The sequence below is a fragment of the Pipistrellus kuhlii genome, unplaced genomic scaffold (genome assembly GCF_014108245.1).
Source record: "Pipistrellus kuhlii isolate mPipKuh1 unplaced genomic scaffold, mPipKuh1.p scaffold_m20_p_18, whole genome shotgun sequence".
NCBI classification, from domain to species: Eukaryota; Metazoa; Chordata; class Mammalia; order Chiroptera; family Vespertilionidae; genus Pipistrellus; species Pipistrellus kuhlii.
The window spans coordinates 3,965,224-3,984,271 of record NW_023425493.1 but is presented as its reverse complement, the minus strand read 5'-3'; the positions used below and the strand labels follow the sequence as shown (position 1 = coordinate 3,984,271).

The window sequence follows — 19,048 nt, the reverse complement described above, 5'->3', positions numbered from 1 at the left end:
ATTTTACATGTAGACAATGAGACCATGGCGGTGCGGTGAGGGCCTAAGCTCATTCTACTTATCAGTGATTCCAGTTAGGACTTGAACTTCTTTCTTCTGACACTCGATGCAGTGCTTATGTCATTGGAATGCCCCTCAAGTAATCATCTAATTAGAATTAACGCTATGACTATGAGATTAATGGCCCATAGACGGAGCTGGCGGAGTAAATTTGGGAGTGGTATATTCCTTAAGTATCTCAGTGAAAGATTTGGGAAGCCTTTCACTTACAGCTAGCTATATATCAATGTTTGACTAGTAATTCCATTGCCCCTGGTTCCTTATGAAAATGTCTACACTGACTATGTCTTACAGACCTCTTTATTCTGAGCAGTACACTCCTCCTGAAATCATTCTATTTTTAGGGGGGGGGGGAGTGAGGGGACACAGAGGTCTACAGGAAGAAGGAGTGGGTGCTAGGGATGTTGGTGTAGAACTAAGAACTACAATGTCCGGTGGAAAGTCGAGGAGAACACAGGGTGAAGGCCACATGAGCGGGAGGTGACATGAGGATGGTCGCGGGCACTGAGAGACACCGAGATGAGGAGGCCTGGATTCTCACCTTGACTGACCAGCATGTCAGGAGTGCTCCAGAGTGTGGAGCTGATGGCCTCGTCGAGTGGAGCCAGAGTTCCCAGCTCCAAATCCTGCTCCTGCCAGTAGCCTGGGGAGAGAATCTCCATCAAGGATGAGCCCTACAGATGTGCTGCTGTCGTGTGGGATCTATACTCTCGTTGGTGGAGGTGGGAGAGAGCTAGGCCCCTGTGAAAAGTAGGTCCACCAGATAGCCCAAGAAAAGGCGGGTTTCTCACCAAAAAAAGTGACATTAACTAAAGTATTGAAAAAGGAAGCAAGTCCTTCCTTCCAAGGGTGAGCTCAAGGAGGACGCTAAGGTTTACAGCCAATCAGATCACGTTAGTGCCAAAAGAGCTCCCAAAGGTCACTGGTCCAGTTCTCCCACTTCACAGCGTGTAAAGGTTAAATGTGACCTGGGGGAGGTCACTACAGTGACAATTACAGAAAACCAAAGACTTCTCTTTCCTCATCCAGGATTCTCTCTGCTTCACTCTGTTATCTACTAAAATAATGAGAGGTTTAATAATTAGAAAATGCTTTTGCATTACTCCTTTTAAATGGCCTGTCAGAGCAGCCCTCCGGCATTATTACTATTGTACTTTACAGGGTGGAAACAGAATGAAGTGACTTGCCCAAGGTCATATAAACAGAACACAAAGACCGGAAATTAAATGCCTGATCCAAATTCAAAGTTCTGCTTGCTTCCGTTAAGACCCTGCCTCTAAAGACAGACACCACAGTGAGGGCAGAAGCTGCCCACAGCCTTCCCAGAGTCTCACCTCTCTGTCGGGTGCTCAAATTCTCAAGTTTGCCTCCTTCCTCCTCAGTCCAGTTGCCCACTTATATCACCGACTCTGCTCACTGCTCAGGCACAACAAATCCCTCTCTTCCTAGAATGCAGCCCACAAACCATTTTGTACCTACACTGTGCCCAGGGCCTATTTCCCCAATCCAACCTGAAGGGGCGGAGAGACAAAGAAACAAGGGGATCTTTTCAGTCTCCTTCCATAAGCCCAGAAGTAGCCAATCACGTGCGCAGAACTCAGTGAGGTCATCAGCTGCTGAGCAGAGTTCTGAGCTGCTGGCTGCTTGTCCAGACCTGGAGTTTCTGCACTACTTCAGTTGGGGCAGCCTGCTCGGTAGAGAACCTGGGGAGGGTGGTGGGAGAGGAAAGGGTGAGAGGAGAAGGGGGAGCTGGCACCTAGGAGATGCGTAGGGGAGGCCTGGGGAGGGACAGAATGGCACTAAAAAGAGTAGTGGCAGAGGGGCTTAGGGTCCTTGGAGAAGAAAGGGGACAGAGGACTGATGTATCAGAGGGAAGGTGGGGGGAAGGGAAAGGAGACAGGGAAAGAGGGGAAGAAAGGGGAGATAAAGAGATTTTCTGCGTTTGGATGGGGGCTCTAAGAGATAGTTTCAGGGTTCGCAGGCCTTCATGGAAGCACCCCCTCTCCTGAGTTCCTCACAGACATGCTCTTGGAGATTTAGGAATTACTCTGTTCTCAGACAGACGTGTTAATGCGCAAATGAGAGGGGGAGGAAAGCAGAGAAAACAAGAGTCTGTTACAGGTAGAGAGAAGCAGGCAGAAAGGGACAGGGCACATGTTGGTGGAAAAGGCAGCCAAGATGAGGACCAGAGAGAGAAAGGGGGCCTGGGGAGGGAGGACAGGGCCCTCCCACCCAGCAGAGACCCTCCCTGGGTGTCGGGCCCTCACCCTGCTGCCTTCTGTGGACATCAAGGATAGAGGCAGCTGGAGGTCGGTGAGTGTTTCCTCTTATTTTTCAGTGGCTTGTGTGTTTGCGCGTGTGCTGCTTCTACACCCCGTAGGAAGCCAAGAGGTTGTGCTAAAATTTGGGGTGGTGGAGGGAAGGGAGGCAGCGGGGAGGGTCAGTGCTCAGCCCACGGTATGAGAACCAGGGGCACAAAATAAGCCCCGAGTAGGCCTCTGCTCAAAAGAACAGAGAAAATAGCCATCTCAGACCCCGGCGTAGGGCTTGCAGTTTGCAGAGTGGATTTTTTCAACCGTGAATTCACTGAATGTCAAAACAACCTTGAAAGATAAGCAACTAGACATAATCGCTTTTTAGAGACGAGGTTTAAAGAGGTTCAGGGACTCACCTCAAAGCGAACACATAACAACTCTCAAGGACCCTCCTTCTCTCTCTGCTGGTACTCTCCAAGCCTTTCAACAGCTCCTTTTCCTCATAGCATTTCGGCCATTGTCATGCAATTTACTTGTTTAATTCTCAGTCTTCTCATTTAAGCCTTGAGTTGCTTGAGAGCAGGGGGCTTACCTTATTCATGTCTGTATCTTTGAAATTTAGCTCATAGCGGGCCCTGGCATATTTAATTGGTCTGGTCACTCATTCTGTCACAGCTGGCACGGTGCTATGCATGTTCTTAATCAGGCAGAGTGGGCATTCTGCTCCTTTTCCCCCTGCATTCTCACTTCTGCTCCTTCCCTCCTCCTGCATTTTGTTGGCTTTTTTTTTTTTTTTTTTTTTTTTTTTTTTGCTTAGGATGTATAAATGAAATGGTGATTGGGTCATTCAAATTTAACTAAATTGTTCAGGTGACGGGACTGATAACTAAACAAATGATCTCCAATAAATGGCAATATTTGTGATATGCTTGATGTATCATCCCCTGTAGGCTAACAGAAACTGGTTTGTATGTGTTTTAAGAAACTGCTGAAGAGCTAGATGTCTTATTTGCGCACCTGGGGTAACGGTTCTTCCTCTAATTTTGAGAAATACTTAAGTTTTCTTTCTCTTCGTGCAAAATTGTACACCTGTAATGATAATGATGAATGGCCACTCCGTGGGAGCAGAGGGGTAATTATAATTCTATCAACAGGATAAGTAGGAGAAATTATTGCCTGGGTTGTGAAAGGCTAGTGCCTTCTTTGAATTTAGATCGTGCCAATTATTTATGACATCAACACAATTCCACCCATAGAGTCAGGCTGGAAAGGAAAACTTGAGAGAACTCTGAAAGGGCCCCGAGGACTTGGAAGTGGAAACCGTGAGAATTCTCCTCAGGCAGGGGCTTTGGAAGGAATGAAGAGATTGAAACCACAAAACTGTCAGTGAGGGGAGGACCCTCTCATAGAAAAATAGGTGGTCATATTGATCATATAGTTTCCATGCACTGACTTCCATTGTCTACAGATCATATCCAGATTTGATAGCCTAGCCTTTAAGATCCTGTATGGGCTGATGCCAATGTGCCTCTCAGCTGTATTTCCTTTACTTCACTCACCCATATCCCAGACAGATGACTCTATTTGAATCCTTTTTGTAACCGCTTTGCTTTCTTGCATACATCCCTATTTCTACAATAGCTGTTGATAATGCCCTTCACCCATCTCCACACATCTAAGCACTATTCATTCTTGAGGCCTATTTTCTGTGGCATCACTTTCAAAACGTCTCCCCCGATTGTCCCCGGTGAAAATAATTTCTCATTTCCCGGAGTTACAACCCGTTATCTGCCTTCCTTAAATTATGCATCACTCTACTTTGTACTGCATGTTTGGGTTCCCTCCAAAATTATTCAGATCGTGCAGGTAGGGTTGATATCTGATTCATTTTTGTATCCAGCACTGGACCTAATACAGCATGTCACACATAGAGGGTGCTTGAAAATTATGTATTTAATAAATGAAACAGAGAGGCTGAGTGAGCATTTTCTACTGAAAGAACTAGGCTCAACATCTGCCAGCAAAGAGGCAATAGCAAACAAAACACAGTAAAAACGAATAGGCCATCCAAGAGGGTCCCCTATCTAGAGGTGAAGTTCTGAAAGTACACAAGGTAATGGGGATCAATATTCATCGGTCACTCTCTGTGTCTCAAGATCCAAGTTAGTTGTTCTATATTCATTACTCCAGGATGACCCCTTTAGTTGGTCTTCTACACATTAAGGATGAGTTAACTAGGACTCAGACTAACTAAGACTAAGAGAAGCTAAGTAACTCATCTAGATGATGGACTCAAAAGTGTTGAGGTGGGACAGGCTTTCAACTTAGATAGATCTCTCTGACCAGGAAGCCCAGACTTCCTTCACATCTTCATGGCACTGCCTTCTTTCACAGAGCGTGCCTTTGTATAATATCTGTGGTTGTGGGGCAAGGGTTACAGAGGGAAGACTGTTGGCCAAGGGTGGCTCGCCCAAACAGTATTCACATCCTCACCTGCAATGTGATTAAAAAACAACCACCGGGCCGAAACCGGTTTGGCTCAGTGGATAGAGCGTCAGCCTGCGGACTGAAGGGTCCCGGGTTCGATTACGGTCAGGGGCATGTGCCTTGGTTGCAGGCACGTCCCCAGTGGGGGGGCGTGCAGGAAGCAGCTGATCGATTATTCTCTCTCATCAATGTTTCTAACTTTCTATCCCTCTCTCTTCCTCTCTGTAAAAAATCAATAAAATTTTTTAAAAAAACAAACAACAACAGGAAAGCAAGTTGGAAATGAGTGCCTGTGGTGATGGTGGCACAATCTGTGCCCACTGGTTGTATTTTTTATTGGGTCTCTGAACATATCTTCACCTATACCTTTGGGGGCTATTTTGTAAGAGCCCTGCATGGTGGGCCTCTTCAGTTATCAAAGCTACGATGTGTCCAGTTAAAACTATGGTCCCATGTTTTCATAGCACTCTAACACCTATGCTAACAGCTAACATCATCTTCCTGTTTCCCTCAGTTGCCTTGGAGGTTCTGAATTCTTGGTTGATTTTCCCATGGGTTCAAGTGTCTTTAGGATTCCCACCATTTTAAAGGACAACAGAGCCCTGACTGATTGTTCATATTAAGAGTATCAGAGGTAGAATTGGAAACTTACTAATATGCCTCCTTAAACATACACTGGCACCTGTGGATGAGGTTTTCACCTCGCCCATAGTAAGTGCTCAATAAATGTTTGTTGAATAAGTAAATAAGTGACTCCAATGAATAAGAATGTATTATTTCTCCAATTTAGATGATGCTAGTAGGGAAGGCTCTGAGCCAGTACAATCTCTGATTGCTTGGGTCTTATATCTTCCTTGCCCTGTCTTGGGAATCTAAGGTACATTGGCCAGTGTGCACAGGTGCACAGAGGGTCAGTGTGCACAGGTGCACATTTAGGATGGTGGGACAAGGGGACAGGACTCTCCCACATAACTGTTGCTGTCCTTGACTGTGCTTGGATCCAGACCCCCACTTCACAGACCAGAGAAAATCAGCTCCCTGAGTAAGAGTTGATGGTGATGGTGATGGTGATGATGAGTCAGCATTTCTCTAACCGCTGAGTTAAAAATAATCTTCATCTCAGCCTACTTATTTCTCATGAGTACTGTGACAGGTGGGTGGAGGAGTGCTATCTCCAAGGGGAAAATATGCTTAGAGCTGTGGCCCAGAATACTAAGGAACACTCTTTTATTTTTTTTTCAATATATTTTTATTGATTTCAGAGAAGAAGGGAGAGGGATGGGGGGAGAGAGAGAGAGAAAGAAAGAAAGAGAGAAACATCAATGATGAGAAAGACTCATTGATAGGCTGCCTCCTGGATGCTCCCTACTGGGGATTGAGCCCGCAACCCAGATATGTGCCCGTGACCTGAATCAAACTGATGCTCTACCCATTGAGCCAAACCGGCTAGGGCACGAGAGGCACTTTTAGAAAGGTTTACTCACTCCCATGCTGGGGCCCTGATTCTTCTCTGACCTCAGACACATAGCAAAATCTTATGCCACACACTGAAGAGAACAGCCATGGCAAAATCAGAATCAGAGCTAGCCTTGGAGCTTTTCTTTATGCCCAGAAGCCAATCCCATCTGAGTCCTGATTTAGGCAAAAAAAAAAAACTTGGGAAGTCACTTTGTCTTGAGAGACTTCAGAGCACAATACCCTGATCAAGAACAAGGACTCCCCTTAACTCTCCAGATGCCCTCGGACTGCAGAAATCACACTACTCCTCTGAAGTCATGGTGTAGTTTCTTAGTATAAGACTTTGAGGGACTGAGCGTCGAAATATTTCTTATTCTCTGCTCTCCATTCCTTTTGAACTGTCTGTCCTTAACAGGTTAAGTTCCCAGCTCCCTGATATTCCCAGCATTACAGGGCAATCGAACAAAAGCTGGGGCCACCGAGGTGGGGGTCACGCTGTCATCTGAGATTATCTGTGGCTCCAGGTACTGCCTGTGCATTTCCCTCTCTTTCTGCTGCTCCTCGGGGACAGGGCTGTGTGATCCCTGAGGATCTCCTTGCTGAGCTCGGTTATGCTCCAGGTCACATTTCCTTCACAACTCAGGGCTCAGACACGCTTCAGCGGCCGCCTGCCTCCCTGAGCCAGGCCTGCTCTCCCACTCATGTCCCGCCACCCTCTTTCTGGCTGGACTACTGAGCTCCTGCCCCTCCTCGTTCCCTCCCTCCATTGTTCTTCCTGCTGCTGTCTGGTGTTTCCGCAGTCTTGTTTACCTACTTTCCTTCTGCTCCCAGCAGCCTCCTGGGCCCGAAGTCACCACGCTCAGCTTTACTCTCCTCTCCCAGGAGGCTTTGGGGAGAAAGTGAAAACAGGTGGGAAGAGAAGCTTCCCTCCAAGACCCTCACCTGCTGCTCAGCCTGCAGCCTGGAAGAGCATGGGCGAGGAGGCCGGGATTTACATAACCTGCACGGTTAGCTCATCCAAGGCTTAGGTTCGCCGGGGGCTGATCGGCGCTCAAACAGGCTTATTGTTGGGCACTGGCAGACACCTTTGGTTCCATCCTAAGCAGGTTGCTGCAAATGAGAGGCTTTGTTTCCCAGGCCTGGGCTGGCCTGCGGCTAAGCTTTTCCAGGCCGGATGGCAGAAGGGAACTTGGCAGGTCGCTGGCTAGCTTGCCTGTGGTGGGCCTGAGGGTGGGGTTAAAACAAGAAGCTCATCTAGGTGTTAACCCCCTTTTCACTGAAACAAAACAAAACAAACAACAAACAATAACTCAGTTATTCCAACTTTACTATGTCATGAATATTCTGTGTATCTCCTAAAACCCTGCCATCAATTTGTATGTCTGGTCACTTTTTTACAACCCCTAATGGCCAGCTGTGGTTATTTTTAAGATCTTTTTTATTCTGCCAGACAGGATGGAGCTGATATCCTTTTAAACCCCTGTTACCACAGTTCAGTCATTCCTCACCTCCTTCTGTTACACTTAATTCTTCCCAAAGTATTTTCCCTCCTGTGATTCTTAGAAGTATAAACTTGTAGAGTTGACTAGAATCCTAAGTAGCATCTAACGCAACCCTCTTATTTATTTATTTTTTAATTGGTTCTAGAGAGAAGAAGGGAAGGAAGTGGGTGGGTAGATACACACACACACACACACACACACACACAGGTGATAGAAACTCCAGTTGTTGCCTCCCTCACCTGGGTATGTGTCCTGACTAAGAATTGAACCCATAACCCCTTAGTGTTTGGGAAGATGCACCAACCAACTGAGCCGCACCAGCCATGGTAACCCTCTTATTTTAAAGATGAGGAAATGAGGCTCAGAGGGCCTTACGGACTTGAGCTCAGTAACAGGCAGCAGGTGGGAGCTGTGTCGTAGCCTGGCCTCCTGAACTCATTGCCATTGGAAAGCAGGTCTCTGCACCAGCTAATTCAAAGGTTACGTTTCCATTTAGTGTAACTTCACTTCCAGTGGCATCTACCCTTTCTGATCCCCATCTCTCTATGCATTGTTGTGAGAAACCCCAGGCTCCTTGACCCCAAGGAAATTAAACTAAATGCCAGGCAGGTTAGAGAAGTTGTAGCGAACTAAGAGCTAAGGATGAAATCCCTGAAGGTGCAAAGAATGGCATCTTCACAAAACCCAGGACCTGACGGGTAGATTTCAGTTCTCACAAAAGATGAGGTCAAGGAGCAGAAGCCACTTCCCTGCCCTCGGGAGTTAACAAGGACAGGCCGCGTGTGTGCGTGTGTGTGTGTGTGTGTGTGTGTGTGTGTGTCCTGGCATCCGCATAGTGGAGAGCTGGAGGAATGCTAGCCTGACTGTAAAAGGAGAGACAGAAACTAGAGGAGATTTTTCAGAGACTAGAAGAGATAAAAAAAAAAAAAAAAAAAAAAAAAGCAGAAAAGCATGTCTTATCCTTGAGCTAGAGAGAGGGAGAAAAGCTGGAGGCAGAGGGGGCTTGCAGTAGGCTGAGGAGGCCCTGAGACACTCAGTTAAGATTCCTCGGAGCAGAGCCGGGGAAGTGGGTGGCACAGAGGAGGGGGGACAGCTGTTGCTTTGATTTGATACTGAGTCAGTGTTCTCCATGCGGTAGTGCTGGGAGGGAGCCCGGGGCTTGCCCCCAACCAAATCAAGCCCCTCTGCAGCCAATCCTGCGCCAAAGACTGCAGAGAGGAAACTAAAGGAAGGAGATCTGTTCCCCAGGAGCCTCTTCCAAGCCTCAGCTCCTTGCTCCTGAGACTGAAGGAAGGCCTGCAGGGAGACAAGACACAGGAGAGGGATGGCTCAGGACCTGCTGCTTCTGGAAGGAGAGGGCCTGTGCGGGGTCTGATTCTAGTCTGTTGTTCTCAGGTGAGCTCCTAAGGCCGGCCTTGCAGTCACTCAGTCCCGAGACGTTTTTTGTCCATTGCCCCGTTTCCTCATTTCCTTCCCACCAGGCTCACACGCTCAGAAATCAGGACCAGAACGACCTGGGATTTCCATTCTAATACCATGGAGGCCGGAGGCCAGAGCTGATCTGGACTTTGAGATGCCCCTTGAACCAAGCGCAGGCACTTAGATCCTTCCGCTCAGTGTATCTTGCTGTTTTCACACGGATGTAGTCAAACTGGGGGGACATCCCCACCTCCCCATCTTAGGAAACACTTGGGAAGGAAACATAACGGCGTCACTTGTCATGCAGAATTCAGTTTCGCCCCCTTGGAAAACATGCTTCCTAGCAGCCGTGGGAAACTCGGGGCTGCAAACGGGCATGCAAGCACAGAGGCATCGGGGAGAAGGAAAGGATGGACTGACCCCCTGAGGGAGAGAGATCTCAGTCTGGGCTCCGGAGCCTGCACAGACCCTCCCGAATGGCTGTTTGCGTGAACGGATGAATCCCCTCCATCAACACGCTCTGTCTTTCTCAGCCTGTTGACCTGGGGCGGTGGGTTACTATGCTGTGAAAAAGCTTAATTTGTTAGAAGTCAGGCAAGAAGGCATTTATCTCTGCTGGTTCTGATTTTACTGACTTGTTTTTATGGTTTCCCTTCCCTGGGCAGTCTGTCAGGGTGTGGATGACCGGTTGGGGGCAGTGGTTAGGACATTACATGGGAAATAATGTGTTCCATGCTCCACGCCCACACGACTCAGGTTCCCCTCGCCTCCCAATTCTATCTGTGATTCGGTCTATTCCCCTCACTTTTTTCCCCACTTAAAAATGTGTATTTTTCAGAGGGGGCACATTGTTCAATCAGCCTTACTTTGTGCCTTCCTGGGACTTAACTCTTCTGTGAAATAGAAACATTCTTCTAAATCTGCAGACTTCACAGTCCCGCCCAGAGCGGTAACTGGCACTATTCTGACCCAAAGACCTTCTCTTCCTCTCTCTTCTTAAATCTCCACTGGGTGTCTCTTTTTCAACATGAGGATATACTCACTTTTGTGCCCAAGTGCATATATATTCCAACTTGGCTATGTTCTTTTTTTCCCTTCCATATGTGTCCCTCAACATACATGGCACACTACAAGTTTCGCTATTCCTATATCAGTTTTCTTTTTTTTTTTCAGTCATACACACGCAGCTTATCTTATGACCCAGATACAGAGCCATTTCCACAAGCCCATTAATAATCAGAACCTCTTCCTTCCAGAAAGCCATATGGCTTCAGTGCAGATCTTCTCCCCAAGCAGAATCTAGGCTCTCTTTTCTGCTCACACTCCCCAGGAGACGGCCAGATCCTCTCCTCCCGGGGCTGGGGCTCAGTCCATCTGTTACTGACATTGGACTCCAGGGCTTGGAGAGCAGAAGAGCGTTGGCATTAAGCAGCCACGGAGGATAAATGAGAATATGTGAGCCCAGGGGCTTTGTGGTGGTTTTTGTTTTTTATATTTGCCTGATATTACAGGATAGAAATTGGGGAGAGGAAACATATGTGTTTGGGAAGATTTCATCGTTAAGAACTAGAGTTAAGAACTGGTAGGAACGAGTAAGTATGGTCGTCCCGCTGTCATTTTTGCATTTTCTGAGGAACAGATGATAGATGATTAGGAGCAGATGGTATAACTGGCCCCGCATTTTATAATAATAGAAGAGAGCTTGGCCCTCGGCTCTTCAAAGGCTGACCTAGGCTATACTAAGTCTCAAGTTACTTGTCATCAATGTATTTATTAGAGTCTTGCTGGGTTTGCAAGAAGTACCAGGTATTTCAGCCAGGGACTCAATAAACCAGTTTACCTCTGTAACTCTTTATCCTGCCTGAGGCTTTGGCCCGAATTCTAGAATCAGAATAGAAGCAGAGAGCCAGGGCACAGAAGAAAAAGGAATATGTGAATCAAGGATCTGCTAATTCCCACTGAAGCCTGGTATTGGAAGCACTAGTTTTCATTCTGCCTTGCCAATAACCGGGACTAGATGAAAGGTGTGGAGAGCTAAGTCATGGATAGCTTGGGCATGGCTGGCTGAGACACCAGCCTTCATTTCCTTTTCTGTCCCATAGGACAAGGCGGTGCATCTGACTGCTCTGACCCTGGAAGTAAATGAGCCAAAGGCACTTATGATTATTAATCAATACACAATTAGTGTAGGTCTAGCTAAGAAAAAAACAAAACAAAACAGCACACAAATCCTTAGAGAAGACCTCTAGGAGAAAGATGGAGAGACATGAGGGGGTTAAATGATCCCAGAGGTAAGAGTTCACACAGAAGAATGACACACATGTTGAACAAAATTTGGACCCTCTGCGCTGGAATCCTTTCTGAGACACATCTGCCATTCGAGAGAATAGGGGCACAGAGAGAGGAGTAGATGGGAGATACCCCAGCTGTGACTGTAACCCTAACTCTGTCTTCCTAAAGGCTTGCTCATGGAGATAAATCACTTCTATTACCTGTCCTTGAAGAATGGCGTTTCTCCTGGGTTCAAATGAGGAAATGTAAAGGGGGGTCCCCCAAAATTCATTCTGGAAGCCTGATTCCCAAACCAAACTCTGCTGTAAGTCGTTCATTGGTATTAACTCTTACATGAACTATTATGCAGACATTGACACAGGGATGTCAGCACTGAGAAGGAGAGAAGCTCCTGCAGTTCTTCTGTGATGGGAGGAACTAGCTGCCTCGTCCCAGACTGGCAGGGGCTGAGCATTCTCGGCTCCTTGCCACCCTTGATGTCATCCACTTATTGGCAGATACCCCAAGAGAGTAGCAGAATCCAGTTTAAAGATGCATCTCCTGAGATACGGCCAAGCACTTGTGCTCTGGATGGATGGGATGGTTAATGTATTTAAGGCCCATTTAGTTCTGTACAAGATGGTTGTAATAAGAGGGGGCATGACTCAGGGTTTTGATATTTGTTTTCGGTGCCTGTCATATGCCGAGTCCCTCCAGGATCCATTCTGATAACCCATCATTATGGGTTGTCTTTGCTTTTACTTCTAAGATTGAGGGAAAAGGGAAGAGAAGCTCCATGACAAGACAGCTAGCACTGGTCATCAAACTCAAGTGGCTTTAAGTTCAAAATGTTTGTGCTTATAAACCGAGTAAGGCTCATGTTGCATTCCCCATTTATAGAGTATGTGTGGTTATTGTACATGAGCAATCCCGTCTTCGTCTAAAACATGTCTATTTGTAGTTCTGCTTTTAGCATATCAGTCCATAGAAGACAAAATATCCAGTTCTTCTGAGGCCCTTTGAGGTCACTCTCTAGGCCTTAGTGCCCTGAACATTTCCAACAACAATTCTTTCCAACCTCAGAATTGCTTGTCTTTCCTGTCCCCTCCTACAGTTGGCTAGATGGTTGTGAGGACTCTCCACATATATAGCTCAAGGTTTTGTTCCCCTTTTCCTGGTGGACCAAGTCAGGGACCATCACCAAGATGTCTGTAGTGGAGGAGGGAGATTCCAACACTGTTCTGAGGTGTGTCTTGTGGAGAGCAGAGATTATAAAGCGGGGAGGGAGAGCAGGACCGTGGACAGCAACAAGGAGAATCTGGCGTGTCGCCATCAGGAGCCAGCACCTTGGAGAGCTCAAAGCACAGGTAGTTTGTTCGCAAAGAACCAGGGAAGCAAGGGGGACCAGGGGTGAAGGCAGCCAGCCTTCTAACAATCAATCTAAAGGCACAGACACCAGGGCTTCTGTTAAGATCATGTTCCATACCCATCACTCGCTCTGATAGGCCTCCTTGAAGTACTTTGTTTGAACCTGTCATACGTACAGCCAAGAGGATGTTAAAATGAGGACTACCACCAGACTTAATTTGTCAACATGAGCTACAGTAATTACGACAAATTACCTAAGTATTAGTGGTGGAAAGGGTTTTAATTTGCTACAACCAATTAGGAATGAAATTGCAGTTATCATCTAATGAGGTGAGCAGTGCCACAAAGCCCGTGCCCCCTCAGAGACACGGGGCACGAGGAAGTCAAAATGTAATACAAAATGTATTGCAGTCAGATAGAGTCCGATCTGAATTAGAGTGCTCCAAGGTATGCAAAATTGATGTGAATATTCCAGTCTTGGTCAGACACGAAAAGGAGAAATGGAGCATGCCTCTTAAGAAGGGTATTGTTTTCAGGATTTTGAGGCTGCTATGTTAATTGGGGCATTTGGTCACTTTTCTTGGGCTGAGGGAAATTTTGATAAAGAGAAACTACTTGGTCTTTAATCCTTGTTGCTTCAGTGAAGAATACACTGAGTGGCCAGATTATAATGATCTCTGAACGCATAATAATTTGGCCACTCAGTGTATATCCTATATAATAAAAGGCTAATATGCAAATTGCCCCCTGGACCAGGAGTTCGACCAGCAGGCAGATGGCCAACTGCCCATATCCCCTCCCCCTGGCCAGGCTGGCCGGACCTCACTCATGTATGAATTCATGCACCAGGCCTCTGAGTGGCCAGAGTATTACGCATTCAGAGATCATAATAATCTGGCCACGCAGTGTATGTAGCTTTACTGAGCCTCTATTTTGTAAAAACCTCAACAGCTTCATGTGTTCAAGACACTTGAGAGCTTGGTTTCTCAGTGCTAGAAGAGATAGATCTCCTTGTCATAAAAGAAGATTGAACTGGGTTTTTATTTGGGTTATAGGAGTCCTTAGCATTGACTGTTTCTGCCCTTGTAAGAAATCACCACTGCTGCTGATTTTGGAGTTTATGGATGGGCTTCTAAGACATGACCTCATCCAGAAAACAAAATGTTCCAATAGAGGAACCTACAGCCAATGGTCAAACTGAAAATATTACGTTTTAACATGGAGAACTTAAAGGAGGAAATACCATCACCAAAACGTTCTAACACCCAACATTTTTCATTCACTAGTAAGTAAGGAGCTGGTCCAGTCCACACTTTGTTTTCAGGGAGAATCTAGAGTCTAGAAACCATCCTTAGGTGAAACTCCATTACTGAGAAGTAGATAACAAAAGGGATGGCTGGGCCAGTATAGTTCTACTAGAAGAGGAAACAACAAAGGAGGTGACTAGTCACAGCCCCATAACTAAGAAGATACTTTTCCCTAGCGTGTCACTTGAGGAAAAGCACCTTTTGATCAAATTCTACATGTTACCTGGACTGCAATAAAGTAGTGACAGCAAGGAGTGCCAAAGTAAAACCTGAAGTTTTACAGAGCAATAGCTCAACTACCCAATCTGCTATTTCAAAATGACCAGAACAGCCTCCACCCCACCCCCCAAATAAAAGAGAATTTGATGGCTGCAGAACTATGAGTCACCCTCCAAGTGAATAGTGAATGTCTCCAACAAGGTACTCTTGAAATTAGATCTGTACCTTCTTTCTCCCTCAGTTGGAAGATGAAGGAGAGAGGAGGAGAGAAGACAGAGGGAGGGAGGAAGGAAGGAAAAAGAGGGAGGGAGAGGGAGAGGGAGAGGGAGAGGGAGAGGGAGAGGGAAAGGGAGAGGGAGAGGAGAGGGAGAGGGAGAGGGAGAGGGAGAGGGAGAGGGAGAGGGAGAGGGAGAGAGAGCCCAAGAGTAGTGAGTTGACTCATTTTACTGTCAGTCTCTGGCCCAGGATTTCAGACCTTATGTAGCAGAACTCCAGGTTGTGCCTTAAGGATCATGGGGAGTGTGGGGAAGCCAAGAAGAAGAGTAAAAGGACTACTTTCACTCTTACTTCTCTCTTTCAACAAGAATAATTTTCCTTTTATGTGTTTTATTTATTTGGGAAAGAAGTTTACATCTTTAAAAAAAAATAATAAGAGTCCAAAAACCACTTTCCTGGAGGAAACTGCTAAAACCAAAGTGCTTAGTTCTAGCGAGAACCCCGGGAGAGAATCTGATGTAACAGCTGGATGGATGGATGACCGTCCACCGCCGGGCCCCACTGCAGGCAGGCTGGTTCTGCGCAGAATTAGCTAAACTGGAGACCAGTGTCTCTCTTCTCTCTGATGGTCTCAATTTCTCTGCACCAGAAAATGCATCTGTCTGAGGGAGAGCATGTGTACCCTTCCCAGGAGTTACAGCAGCCACTCGGAAGAGAACAGAAACAGGAAGAGATGACAGAGCAGTGACAACCACAACTAGGAACAGAAAGTGGGTGGAGCAGGTCTGCCAAGCAGATATGGAAGCTGCTCTGGAGCGAATGCCTTCTGGACTCCCCTGGCACACTGGGCATGATCTCTACATTGGGCACCTGGCCAGGGGGCTGCAGAACGGATGGCAGCGGACAGAAGGTCATTGGGAAGGGAAAGGAAATGCATGTGTGGGGCAGCGCAGTGCAAGGTTAACCTGCCATGACCTGGTCTAAAGCAACGTGAGGCTGCCCACTCCTCTCTCTGCACTGGATCACCTCACGCGGTGCTAGAAGGTGCTTGAGAAGGAAGAACCCAGGGAAGGCTGGTCACAATGTTGAATGTCAAAATGCTCACCAGAGACAGAACCACAGGACAAATTAAGTTCCTGGGGCTTGTACTCCCCCCACACCTGGAGCTGCTGACTGCCGCCACTCCCCGTGGGGAAATGTGAGAAGGAAGGGGCAGGTGGAAAGCTCTGAATGTCTACACTGTTCCTGCGCTTCTGGCCACGGCGCTAATGGCCAGGCTCAGATATCACCGCTGCCCTTCGCCAGCCTCTCCTCCTGGTTCAGCCTTAGGAGACTGAGCAATGCATGCTGTCCTCCAGGGAGCAACAAGCCTCGGCAGCACATGAAATCTGTTTTCCTTACTCCACCAGGAAGCGGAACGAGCCGCTCTACCACATGCCCAGGAGCGCTCAAGCATCAGTGCGTTAAGGTATCTTTTCCTCAAACCTTCCTACCACAGACCTCCATGTTTTGGTCGAACATTGCCAGGTGTGTTCTGAACTGCCTAGCTTCCTGCCCAGGGGGTCCCAGACCTACTGAGGGGCACCAGATACTCCTAACCAGACCAACTGAGGGGTACTAGATACCCCTAACCAGACCAACTGAGGGGTACTAGATACCCTTAACCAGACCAACTGAGGGGTACTAGATACCCCTAACCAGACCAACTGAGGGGTACTAGATACCCTTAACCGGAACCAATGGGGGTACTAGATTACCCTACCAGCCAATGAGGGGCACTAGTACCCCTAACAGGCCCAACTGAGGGGTACTAGATACCCCTAACCAGACCAACTGAGGGGTACTAGATACCCCTAACCAGACCAACTGAGGGGTATAGATACCCCCTAACCAGACCAAACTGAGGGGGGTACTAGATACACTACCCAGCCCACAACTGAGGGGTCTAGATACCCTAACCAGACAACTGAGGGGGTACTAGATACCCTTAACCAGGGCCCAAACTGAGGGTTATACTAGATATCCCTAACCAGACCACCTGAGGGGTACTAGATACCCTTAACCAGACCAACTGAGGGGTACTAGATACCCCTAACCAGACCAACTGAGGGGTACTAGATACCCCTAACCAGACCAACTGAGGGGTACTAGATACCCCTAACCAGACCAACTGAGGGGTACTAGATATCCCTAACCAGACCAACTGAGGGGACTGATCCTTAACCAGACTACTGCTGGTACTAGATACCCCTAAACCAGACCAACTGAGGGGTACTAGATACCCTTAACCAGACCTACTGAGGGGTACTAGATACCCCTAACCAGACCAACTGAGGGGTACTAGATACCCCTAACCAGACCTAATGAGGGGTCCCAGATGTCCCTAACCAGACCAACTGAGGGCTACCAGATACCCCTAACCAGACCTACTGAGGGGTACCAGACATCCTTTCCACATGATCCTGGTCTTCATGGCTTCATCAGTGAGCATCACACCTATGCGCCCACCTCCCACTATCAGAGCTGGCATGGTTAGATCCAAACATGAAGAGATGGAATTCATTTAGATAAAAGATCTTAAGTGGTTGTTGCTCTCCTACATCCAAGCATCCTGAGACACTGCACACCGGACAGGAGCCCACATTCCAGACAGATAATGCTCTACCAAGAAAAGAATGCTTGACTTGCCTCTTCCTAGTTGACAGACCTCTTCCCCGTCTGTCTTCCCCATCCAGGCTGTGCTTTAAATGTGCGGAGAGAGCATTTCTCTTCCTCTCAGCCTTACGCCTGGGTGGCGGCGGGGTCCCCACGTTGAGGACCAGCAAAGAAGAGGGCAGTGGGTGGAGCCGGAGCCAGCAGAGAGAAGTACTCTAATGTCCAGTGTTTACATTCCAGGACTGAAGAGCTCACCGCTTTAGGGGGTGGATGGCTTCTTCCTGGTCAGGGCCCAGCCTGGCACCACCGGATCCCATTGTGGGACAGTCCCCATGCGGGCCACCCCTGTCCCGCCCTTCCCAAAGGCAGCTGGCAGGATGGGAAGGGGCCGAGTTGAAAGTCAAAGCCCTGTTGAGGGTTGTCTCTGTGGTACTCATGCCCAGTGCCTCTCCTGACCTTGCCCTTAGCTTGCCCTCCCTCCTGCCTCCCCCCCCACACCTCCTCAGTGAGCTGGGTCAGCCCTACAGGCCTCTGGGGACGGGATCCACACAGCGGGGAGGCTGCTGTGCCTGGGTGACTCAGGCAGGAGCTCCCTTCGGGGTGTGTTGCTGGATCCTGGGTGGAAGGAGTCAGGCAGGGAGCCCGCTGCAGGGAGGGGGATCCCAGTGGCCCCAGAGGGGGGGGGGGGCGGGCTTTATCATGCTGGAGACGGGGAGGGGAGGGGGGAGGAGGAGGTCAGGGTGGAGTGATTCTCTCTCCAGCACCCTGGCTCTTGGCCTGTTTTCTTCACATGAAATTCTCTACATCATCCTCCCCGGCTTCAGTCCCTACCGTCCAACCGGACCCCGCCCTAGCCCTATGCCCATCCCTCCCTCCTGGCCACTCAGACCATCACCTACGCACCTCCTCCCTCTTCCCCTCCCCTGCGGTTGGTTCTTTCTGCCCCCCCCCCCTCCTCTGGCATCTGGCTGGGCACAGCTACCATCCTCCCCCTCACTCACCCCGGATCCCTTTCCTCTCAAAGGTCCCGTTCCCCCCCCCCCCCATCCCCACCCCTTTGCCCAGCTCCCACCGGGCTGGTGCCTGGAGAATGCATTCCTTCAGTCCCTCCGCGACCTGCCCCCCCTCCGCTGGGACCCGCGGCCCCGGGCTCTGGCCGCCTCCCTGCCTCCCCATAAACCGTCCCTGCTCCCCAATTAGCCGGCGGCCGCCTCTGAGGAAGCCGAGGTGCCCACACGACGCTGACCTACATAGCCGGCCCGCCCGGGAGGGGCTTCCCCGGCCCCTCGCCCGGCCCCGCCTCCTGCCTCCCGCACTCCCCCCCGCCCCCCAGCGCCCATCACCACACAGCCAAGGAGGCGCGAGTTGCAGAGCGGGGTTAGGGGGTTAGGCGGGCTACCCCACCCCGCATTTTTTTGGGGGGGAATCAATGTTTAGCTCTGGGAAGCGTTGGGGTTCCCATGCACCCCGCTTCTGCTTCCCCCATAACCTGGTCCTTCCTTCTTCCTCATCCCCATCTACCTCCCCCGCTCCCTCCCGGTTCGCTCTCCCAGCTCTGGCCGCCGCCTTCCCAGCCTGGTCCGCCCGGTGTTGTTGTTTTGCTCCGAGGAGAACCCCCTTCTTGCCCACGCCCCCCGCCCCGGCCTCGCTCAGGCCCCTTCTCCGGCCACGCAGGGCCCCCGCGGGTGGGGGGGGGGGCAGGACTGTTTGCACACAGCCGTTGGGCGGGGGGGGGGGTGGCCCTGGCCGCCCCAACCCTCCAGACACACAGACACAAACAAGCCACACACGCCCTGGCTGTCTCCCTCCGCCCCCGGCACACACTGACACA

At 49.0% G+C, this 19,048-nt stretch overlaps 1 protein-coding gene across 1 annotated transcript in view; it reads right to left on the bottom strand.

Moving 5' to 3' along the window:
* The window catches only part of CADM3 (cell adhesion molecule 3), a 31,364-nt gene that overhangs the window by 11,574 nt on the left and 742 nt on the right, over positions 1–19,048 (bottom strand). Inside the window, exon 2 of the mRNA XM_036442720.2 lies at positions 602–703. Within this exon, the coding sequence (XP_036298613.1) occupies positions 602–703 (102 nt within the window). The remainder of the gene's footprint in view (positions 1–601; positions 704–19,048) is intronic.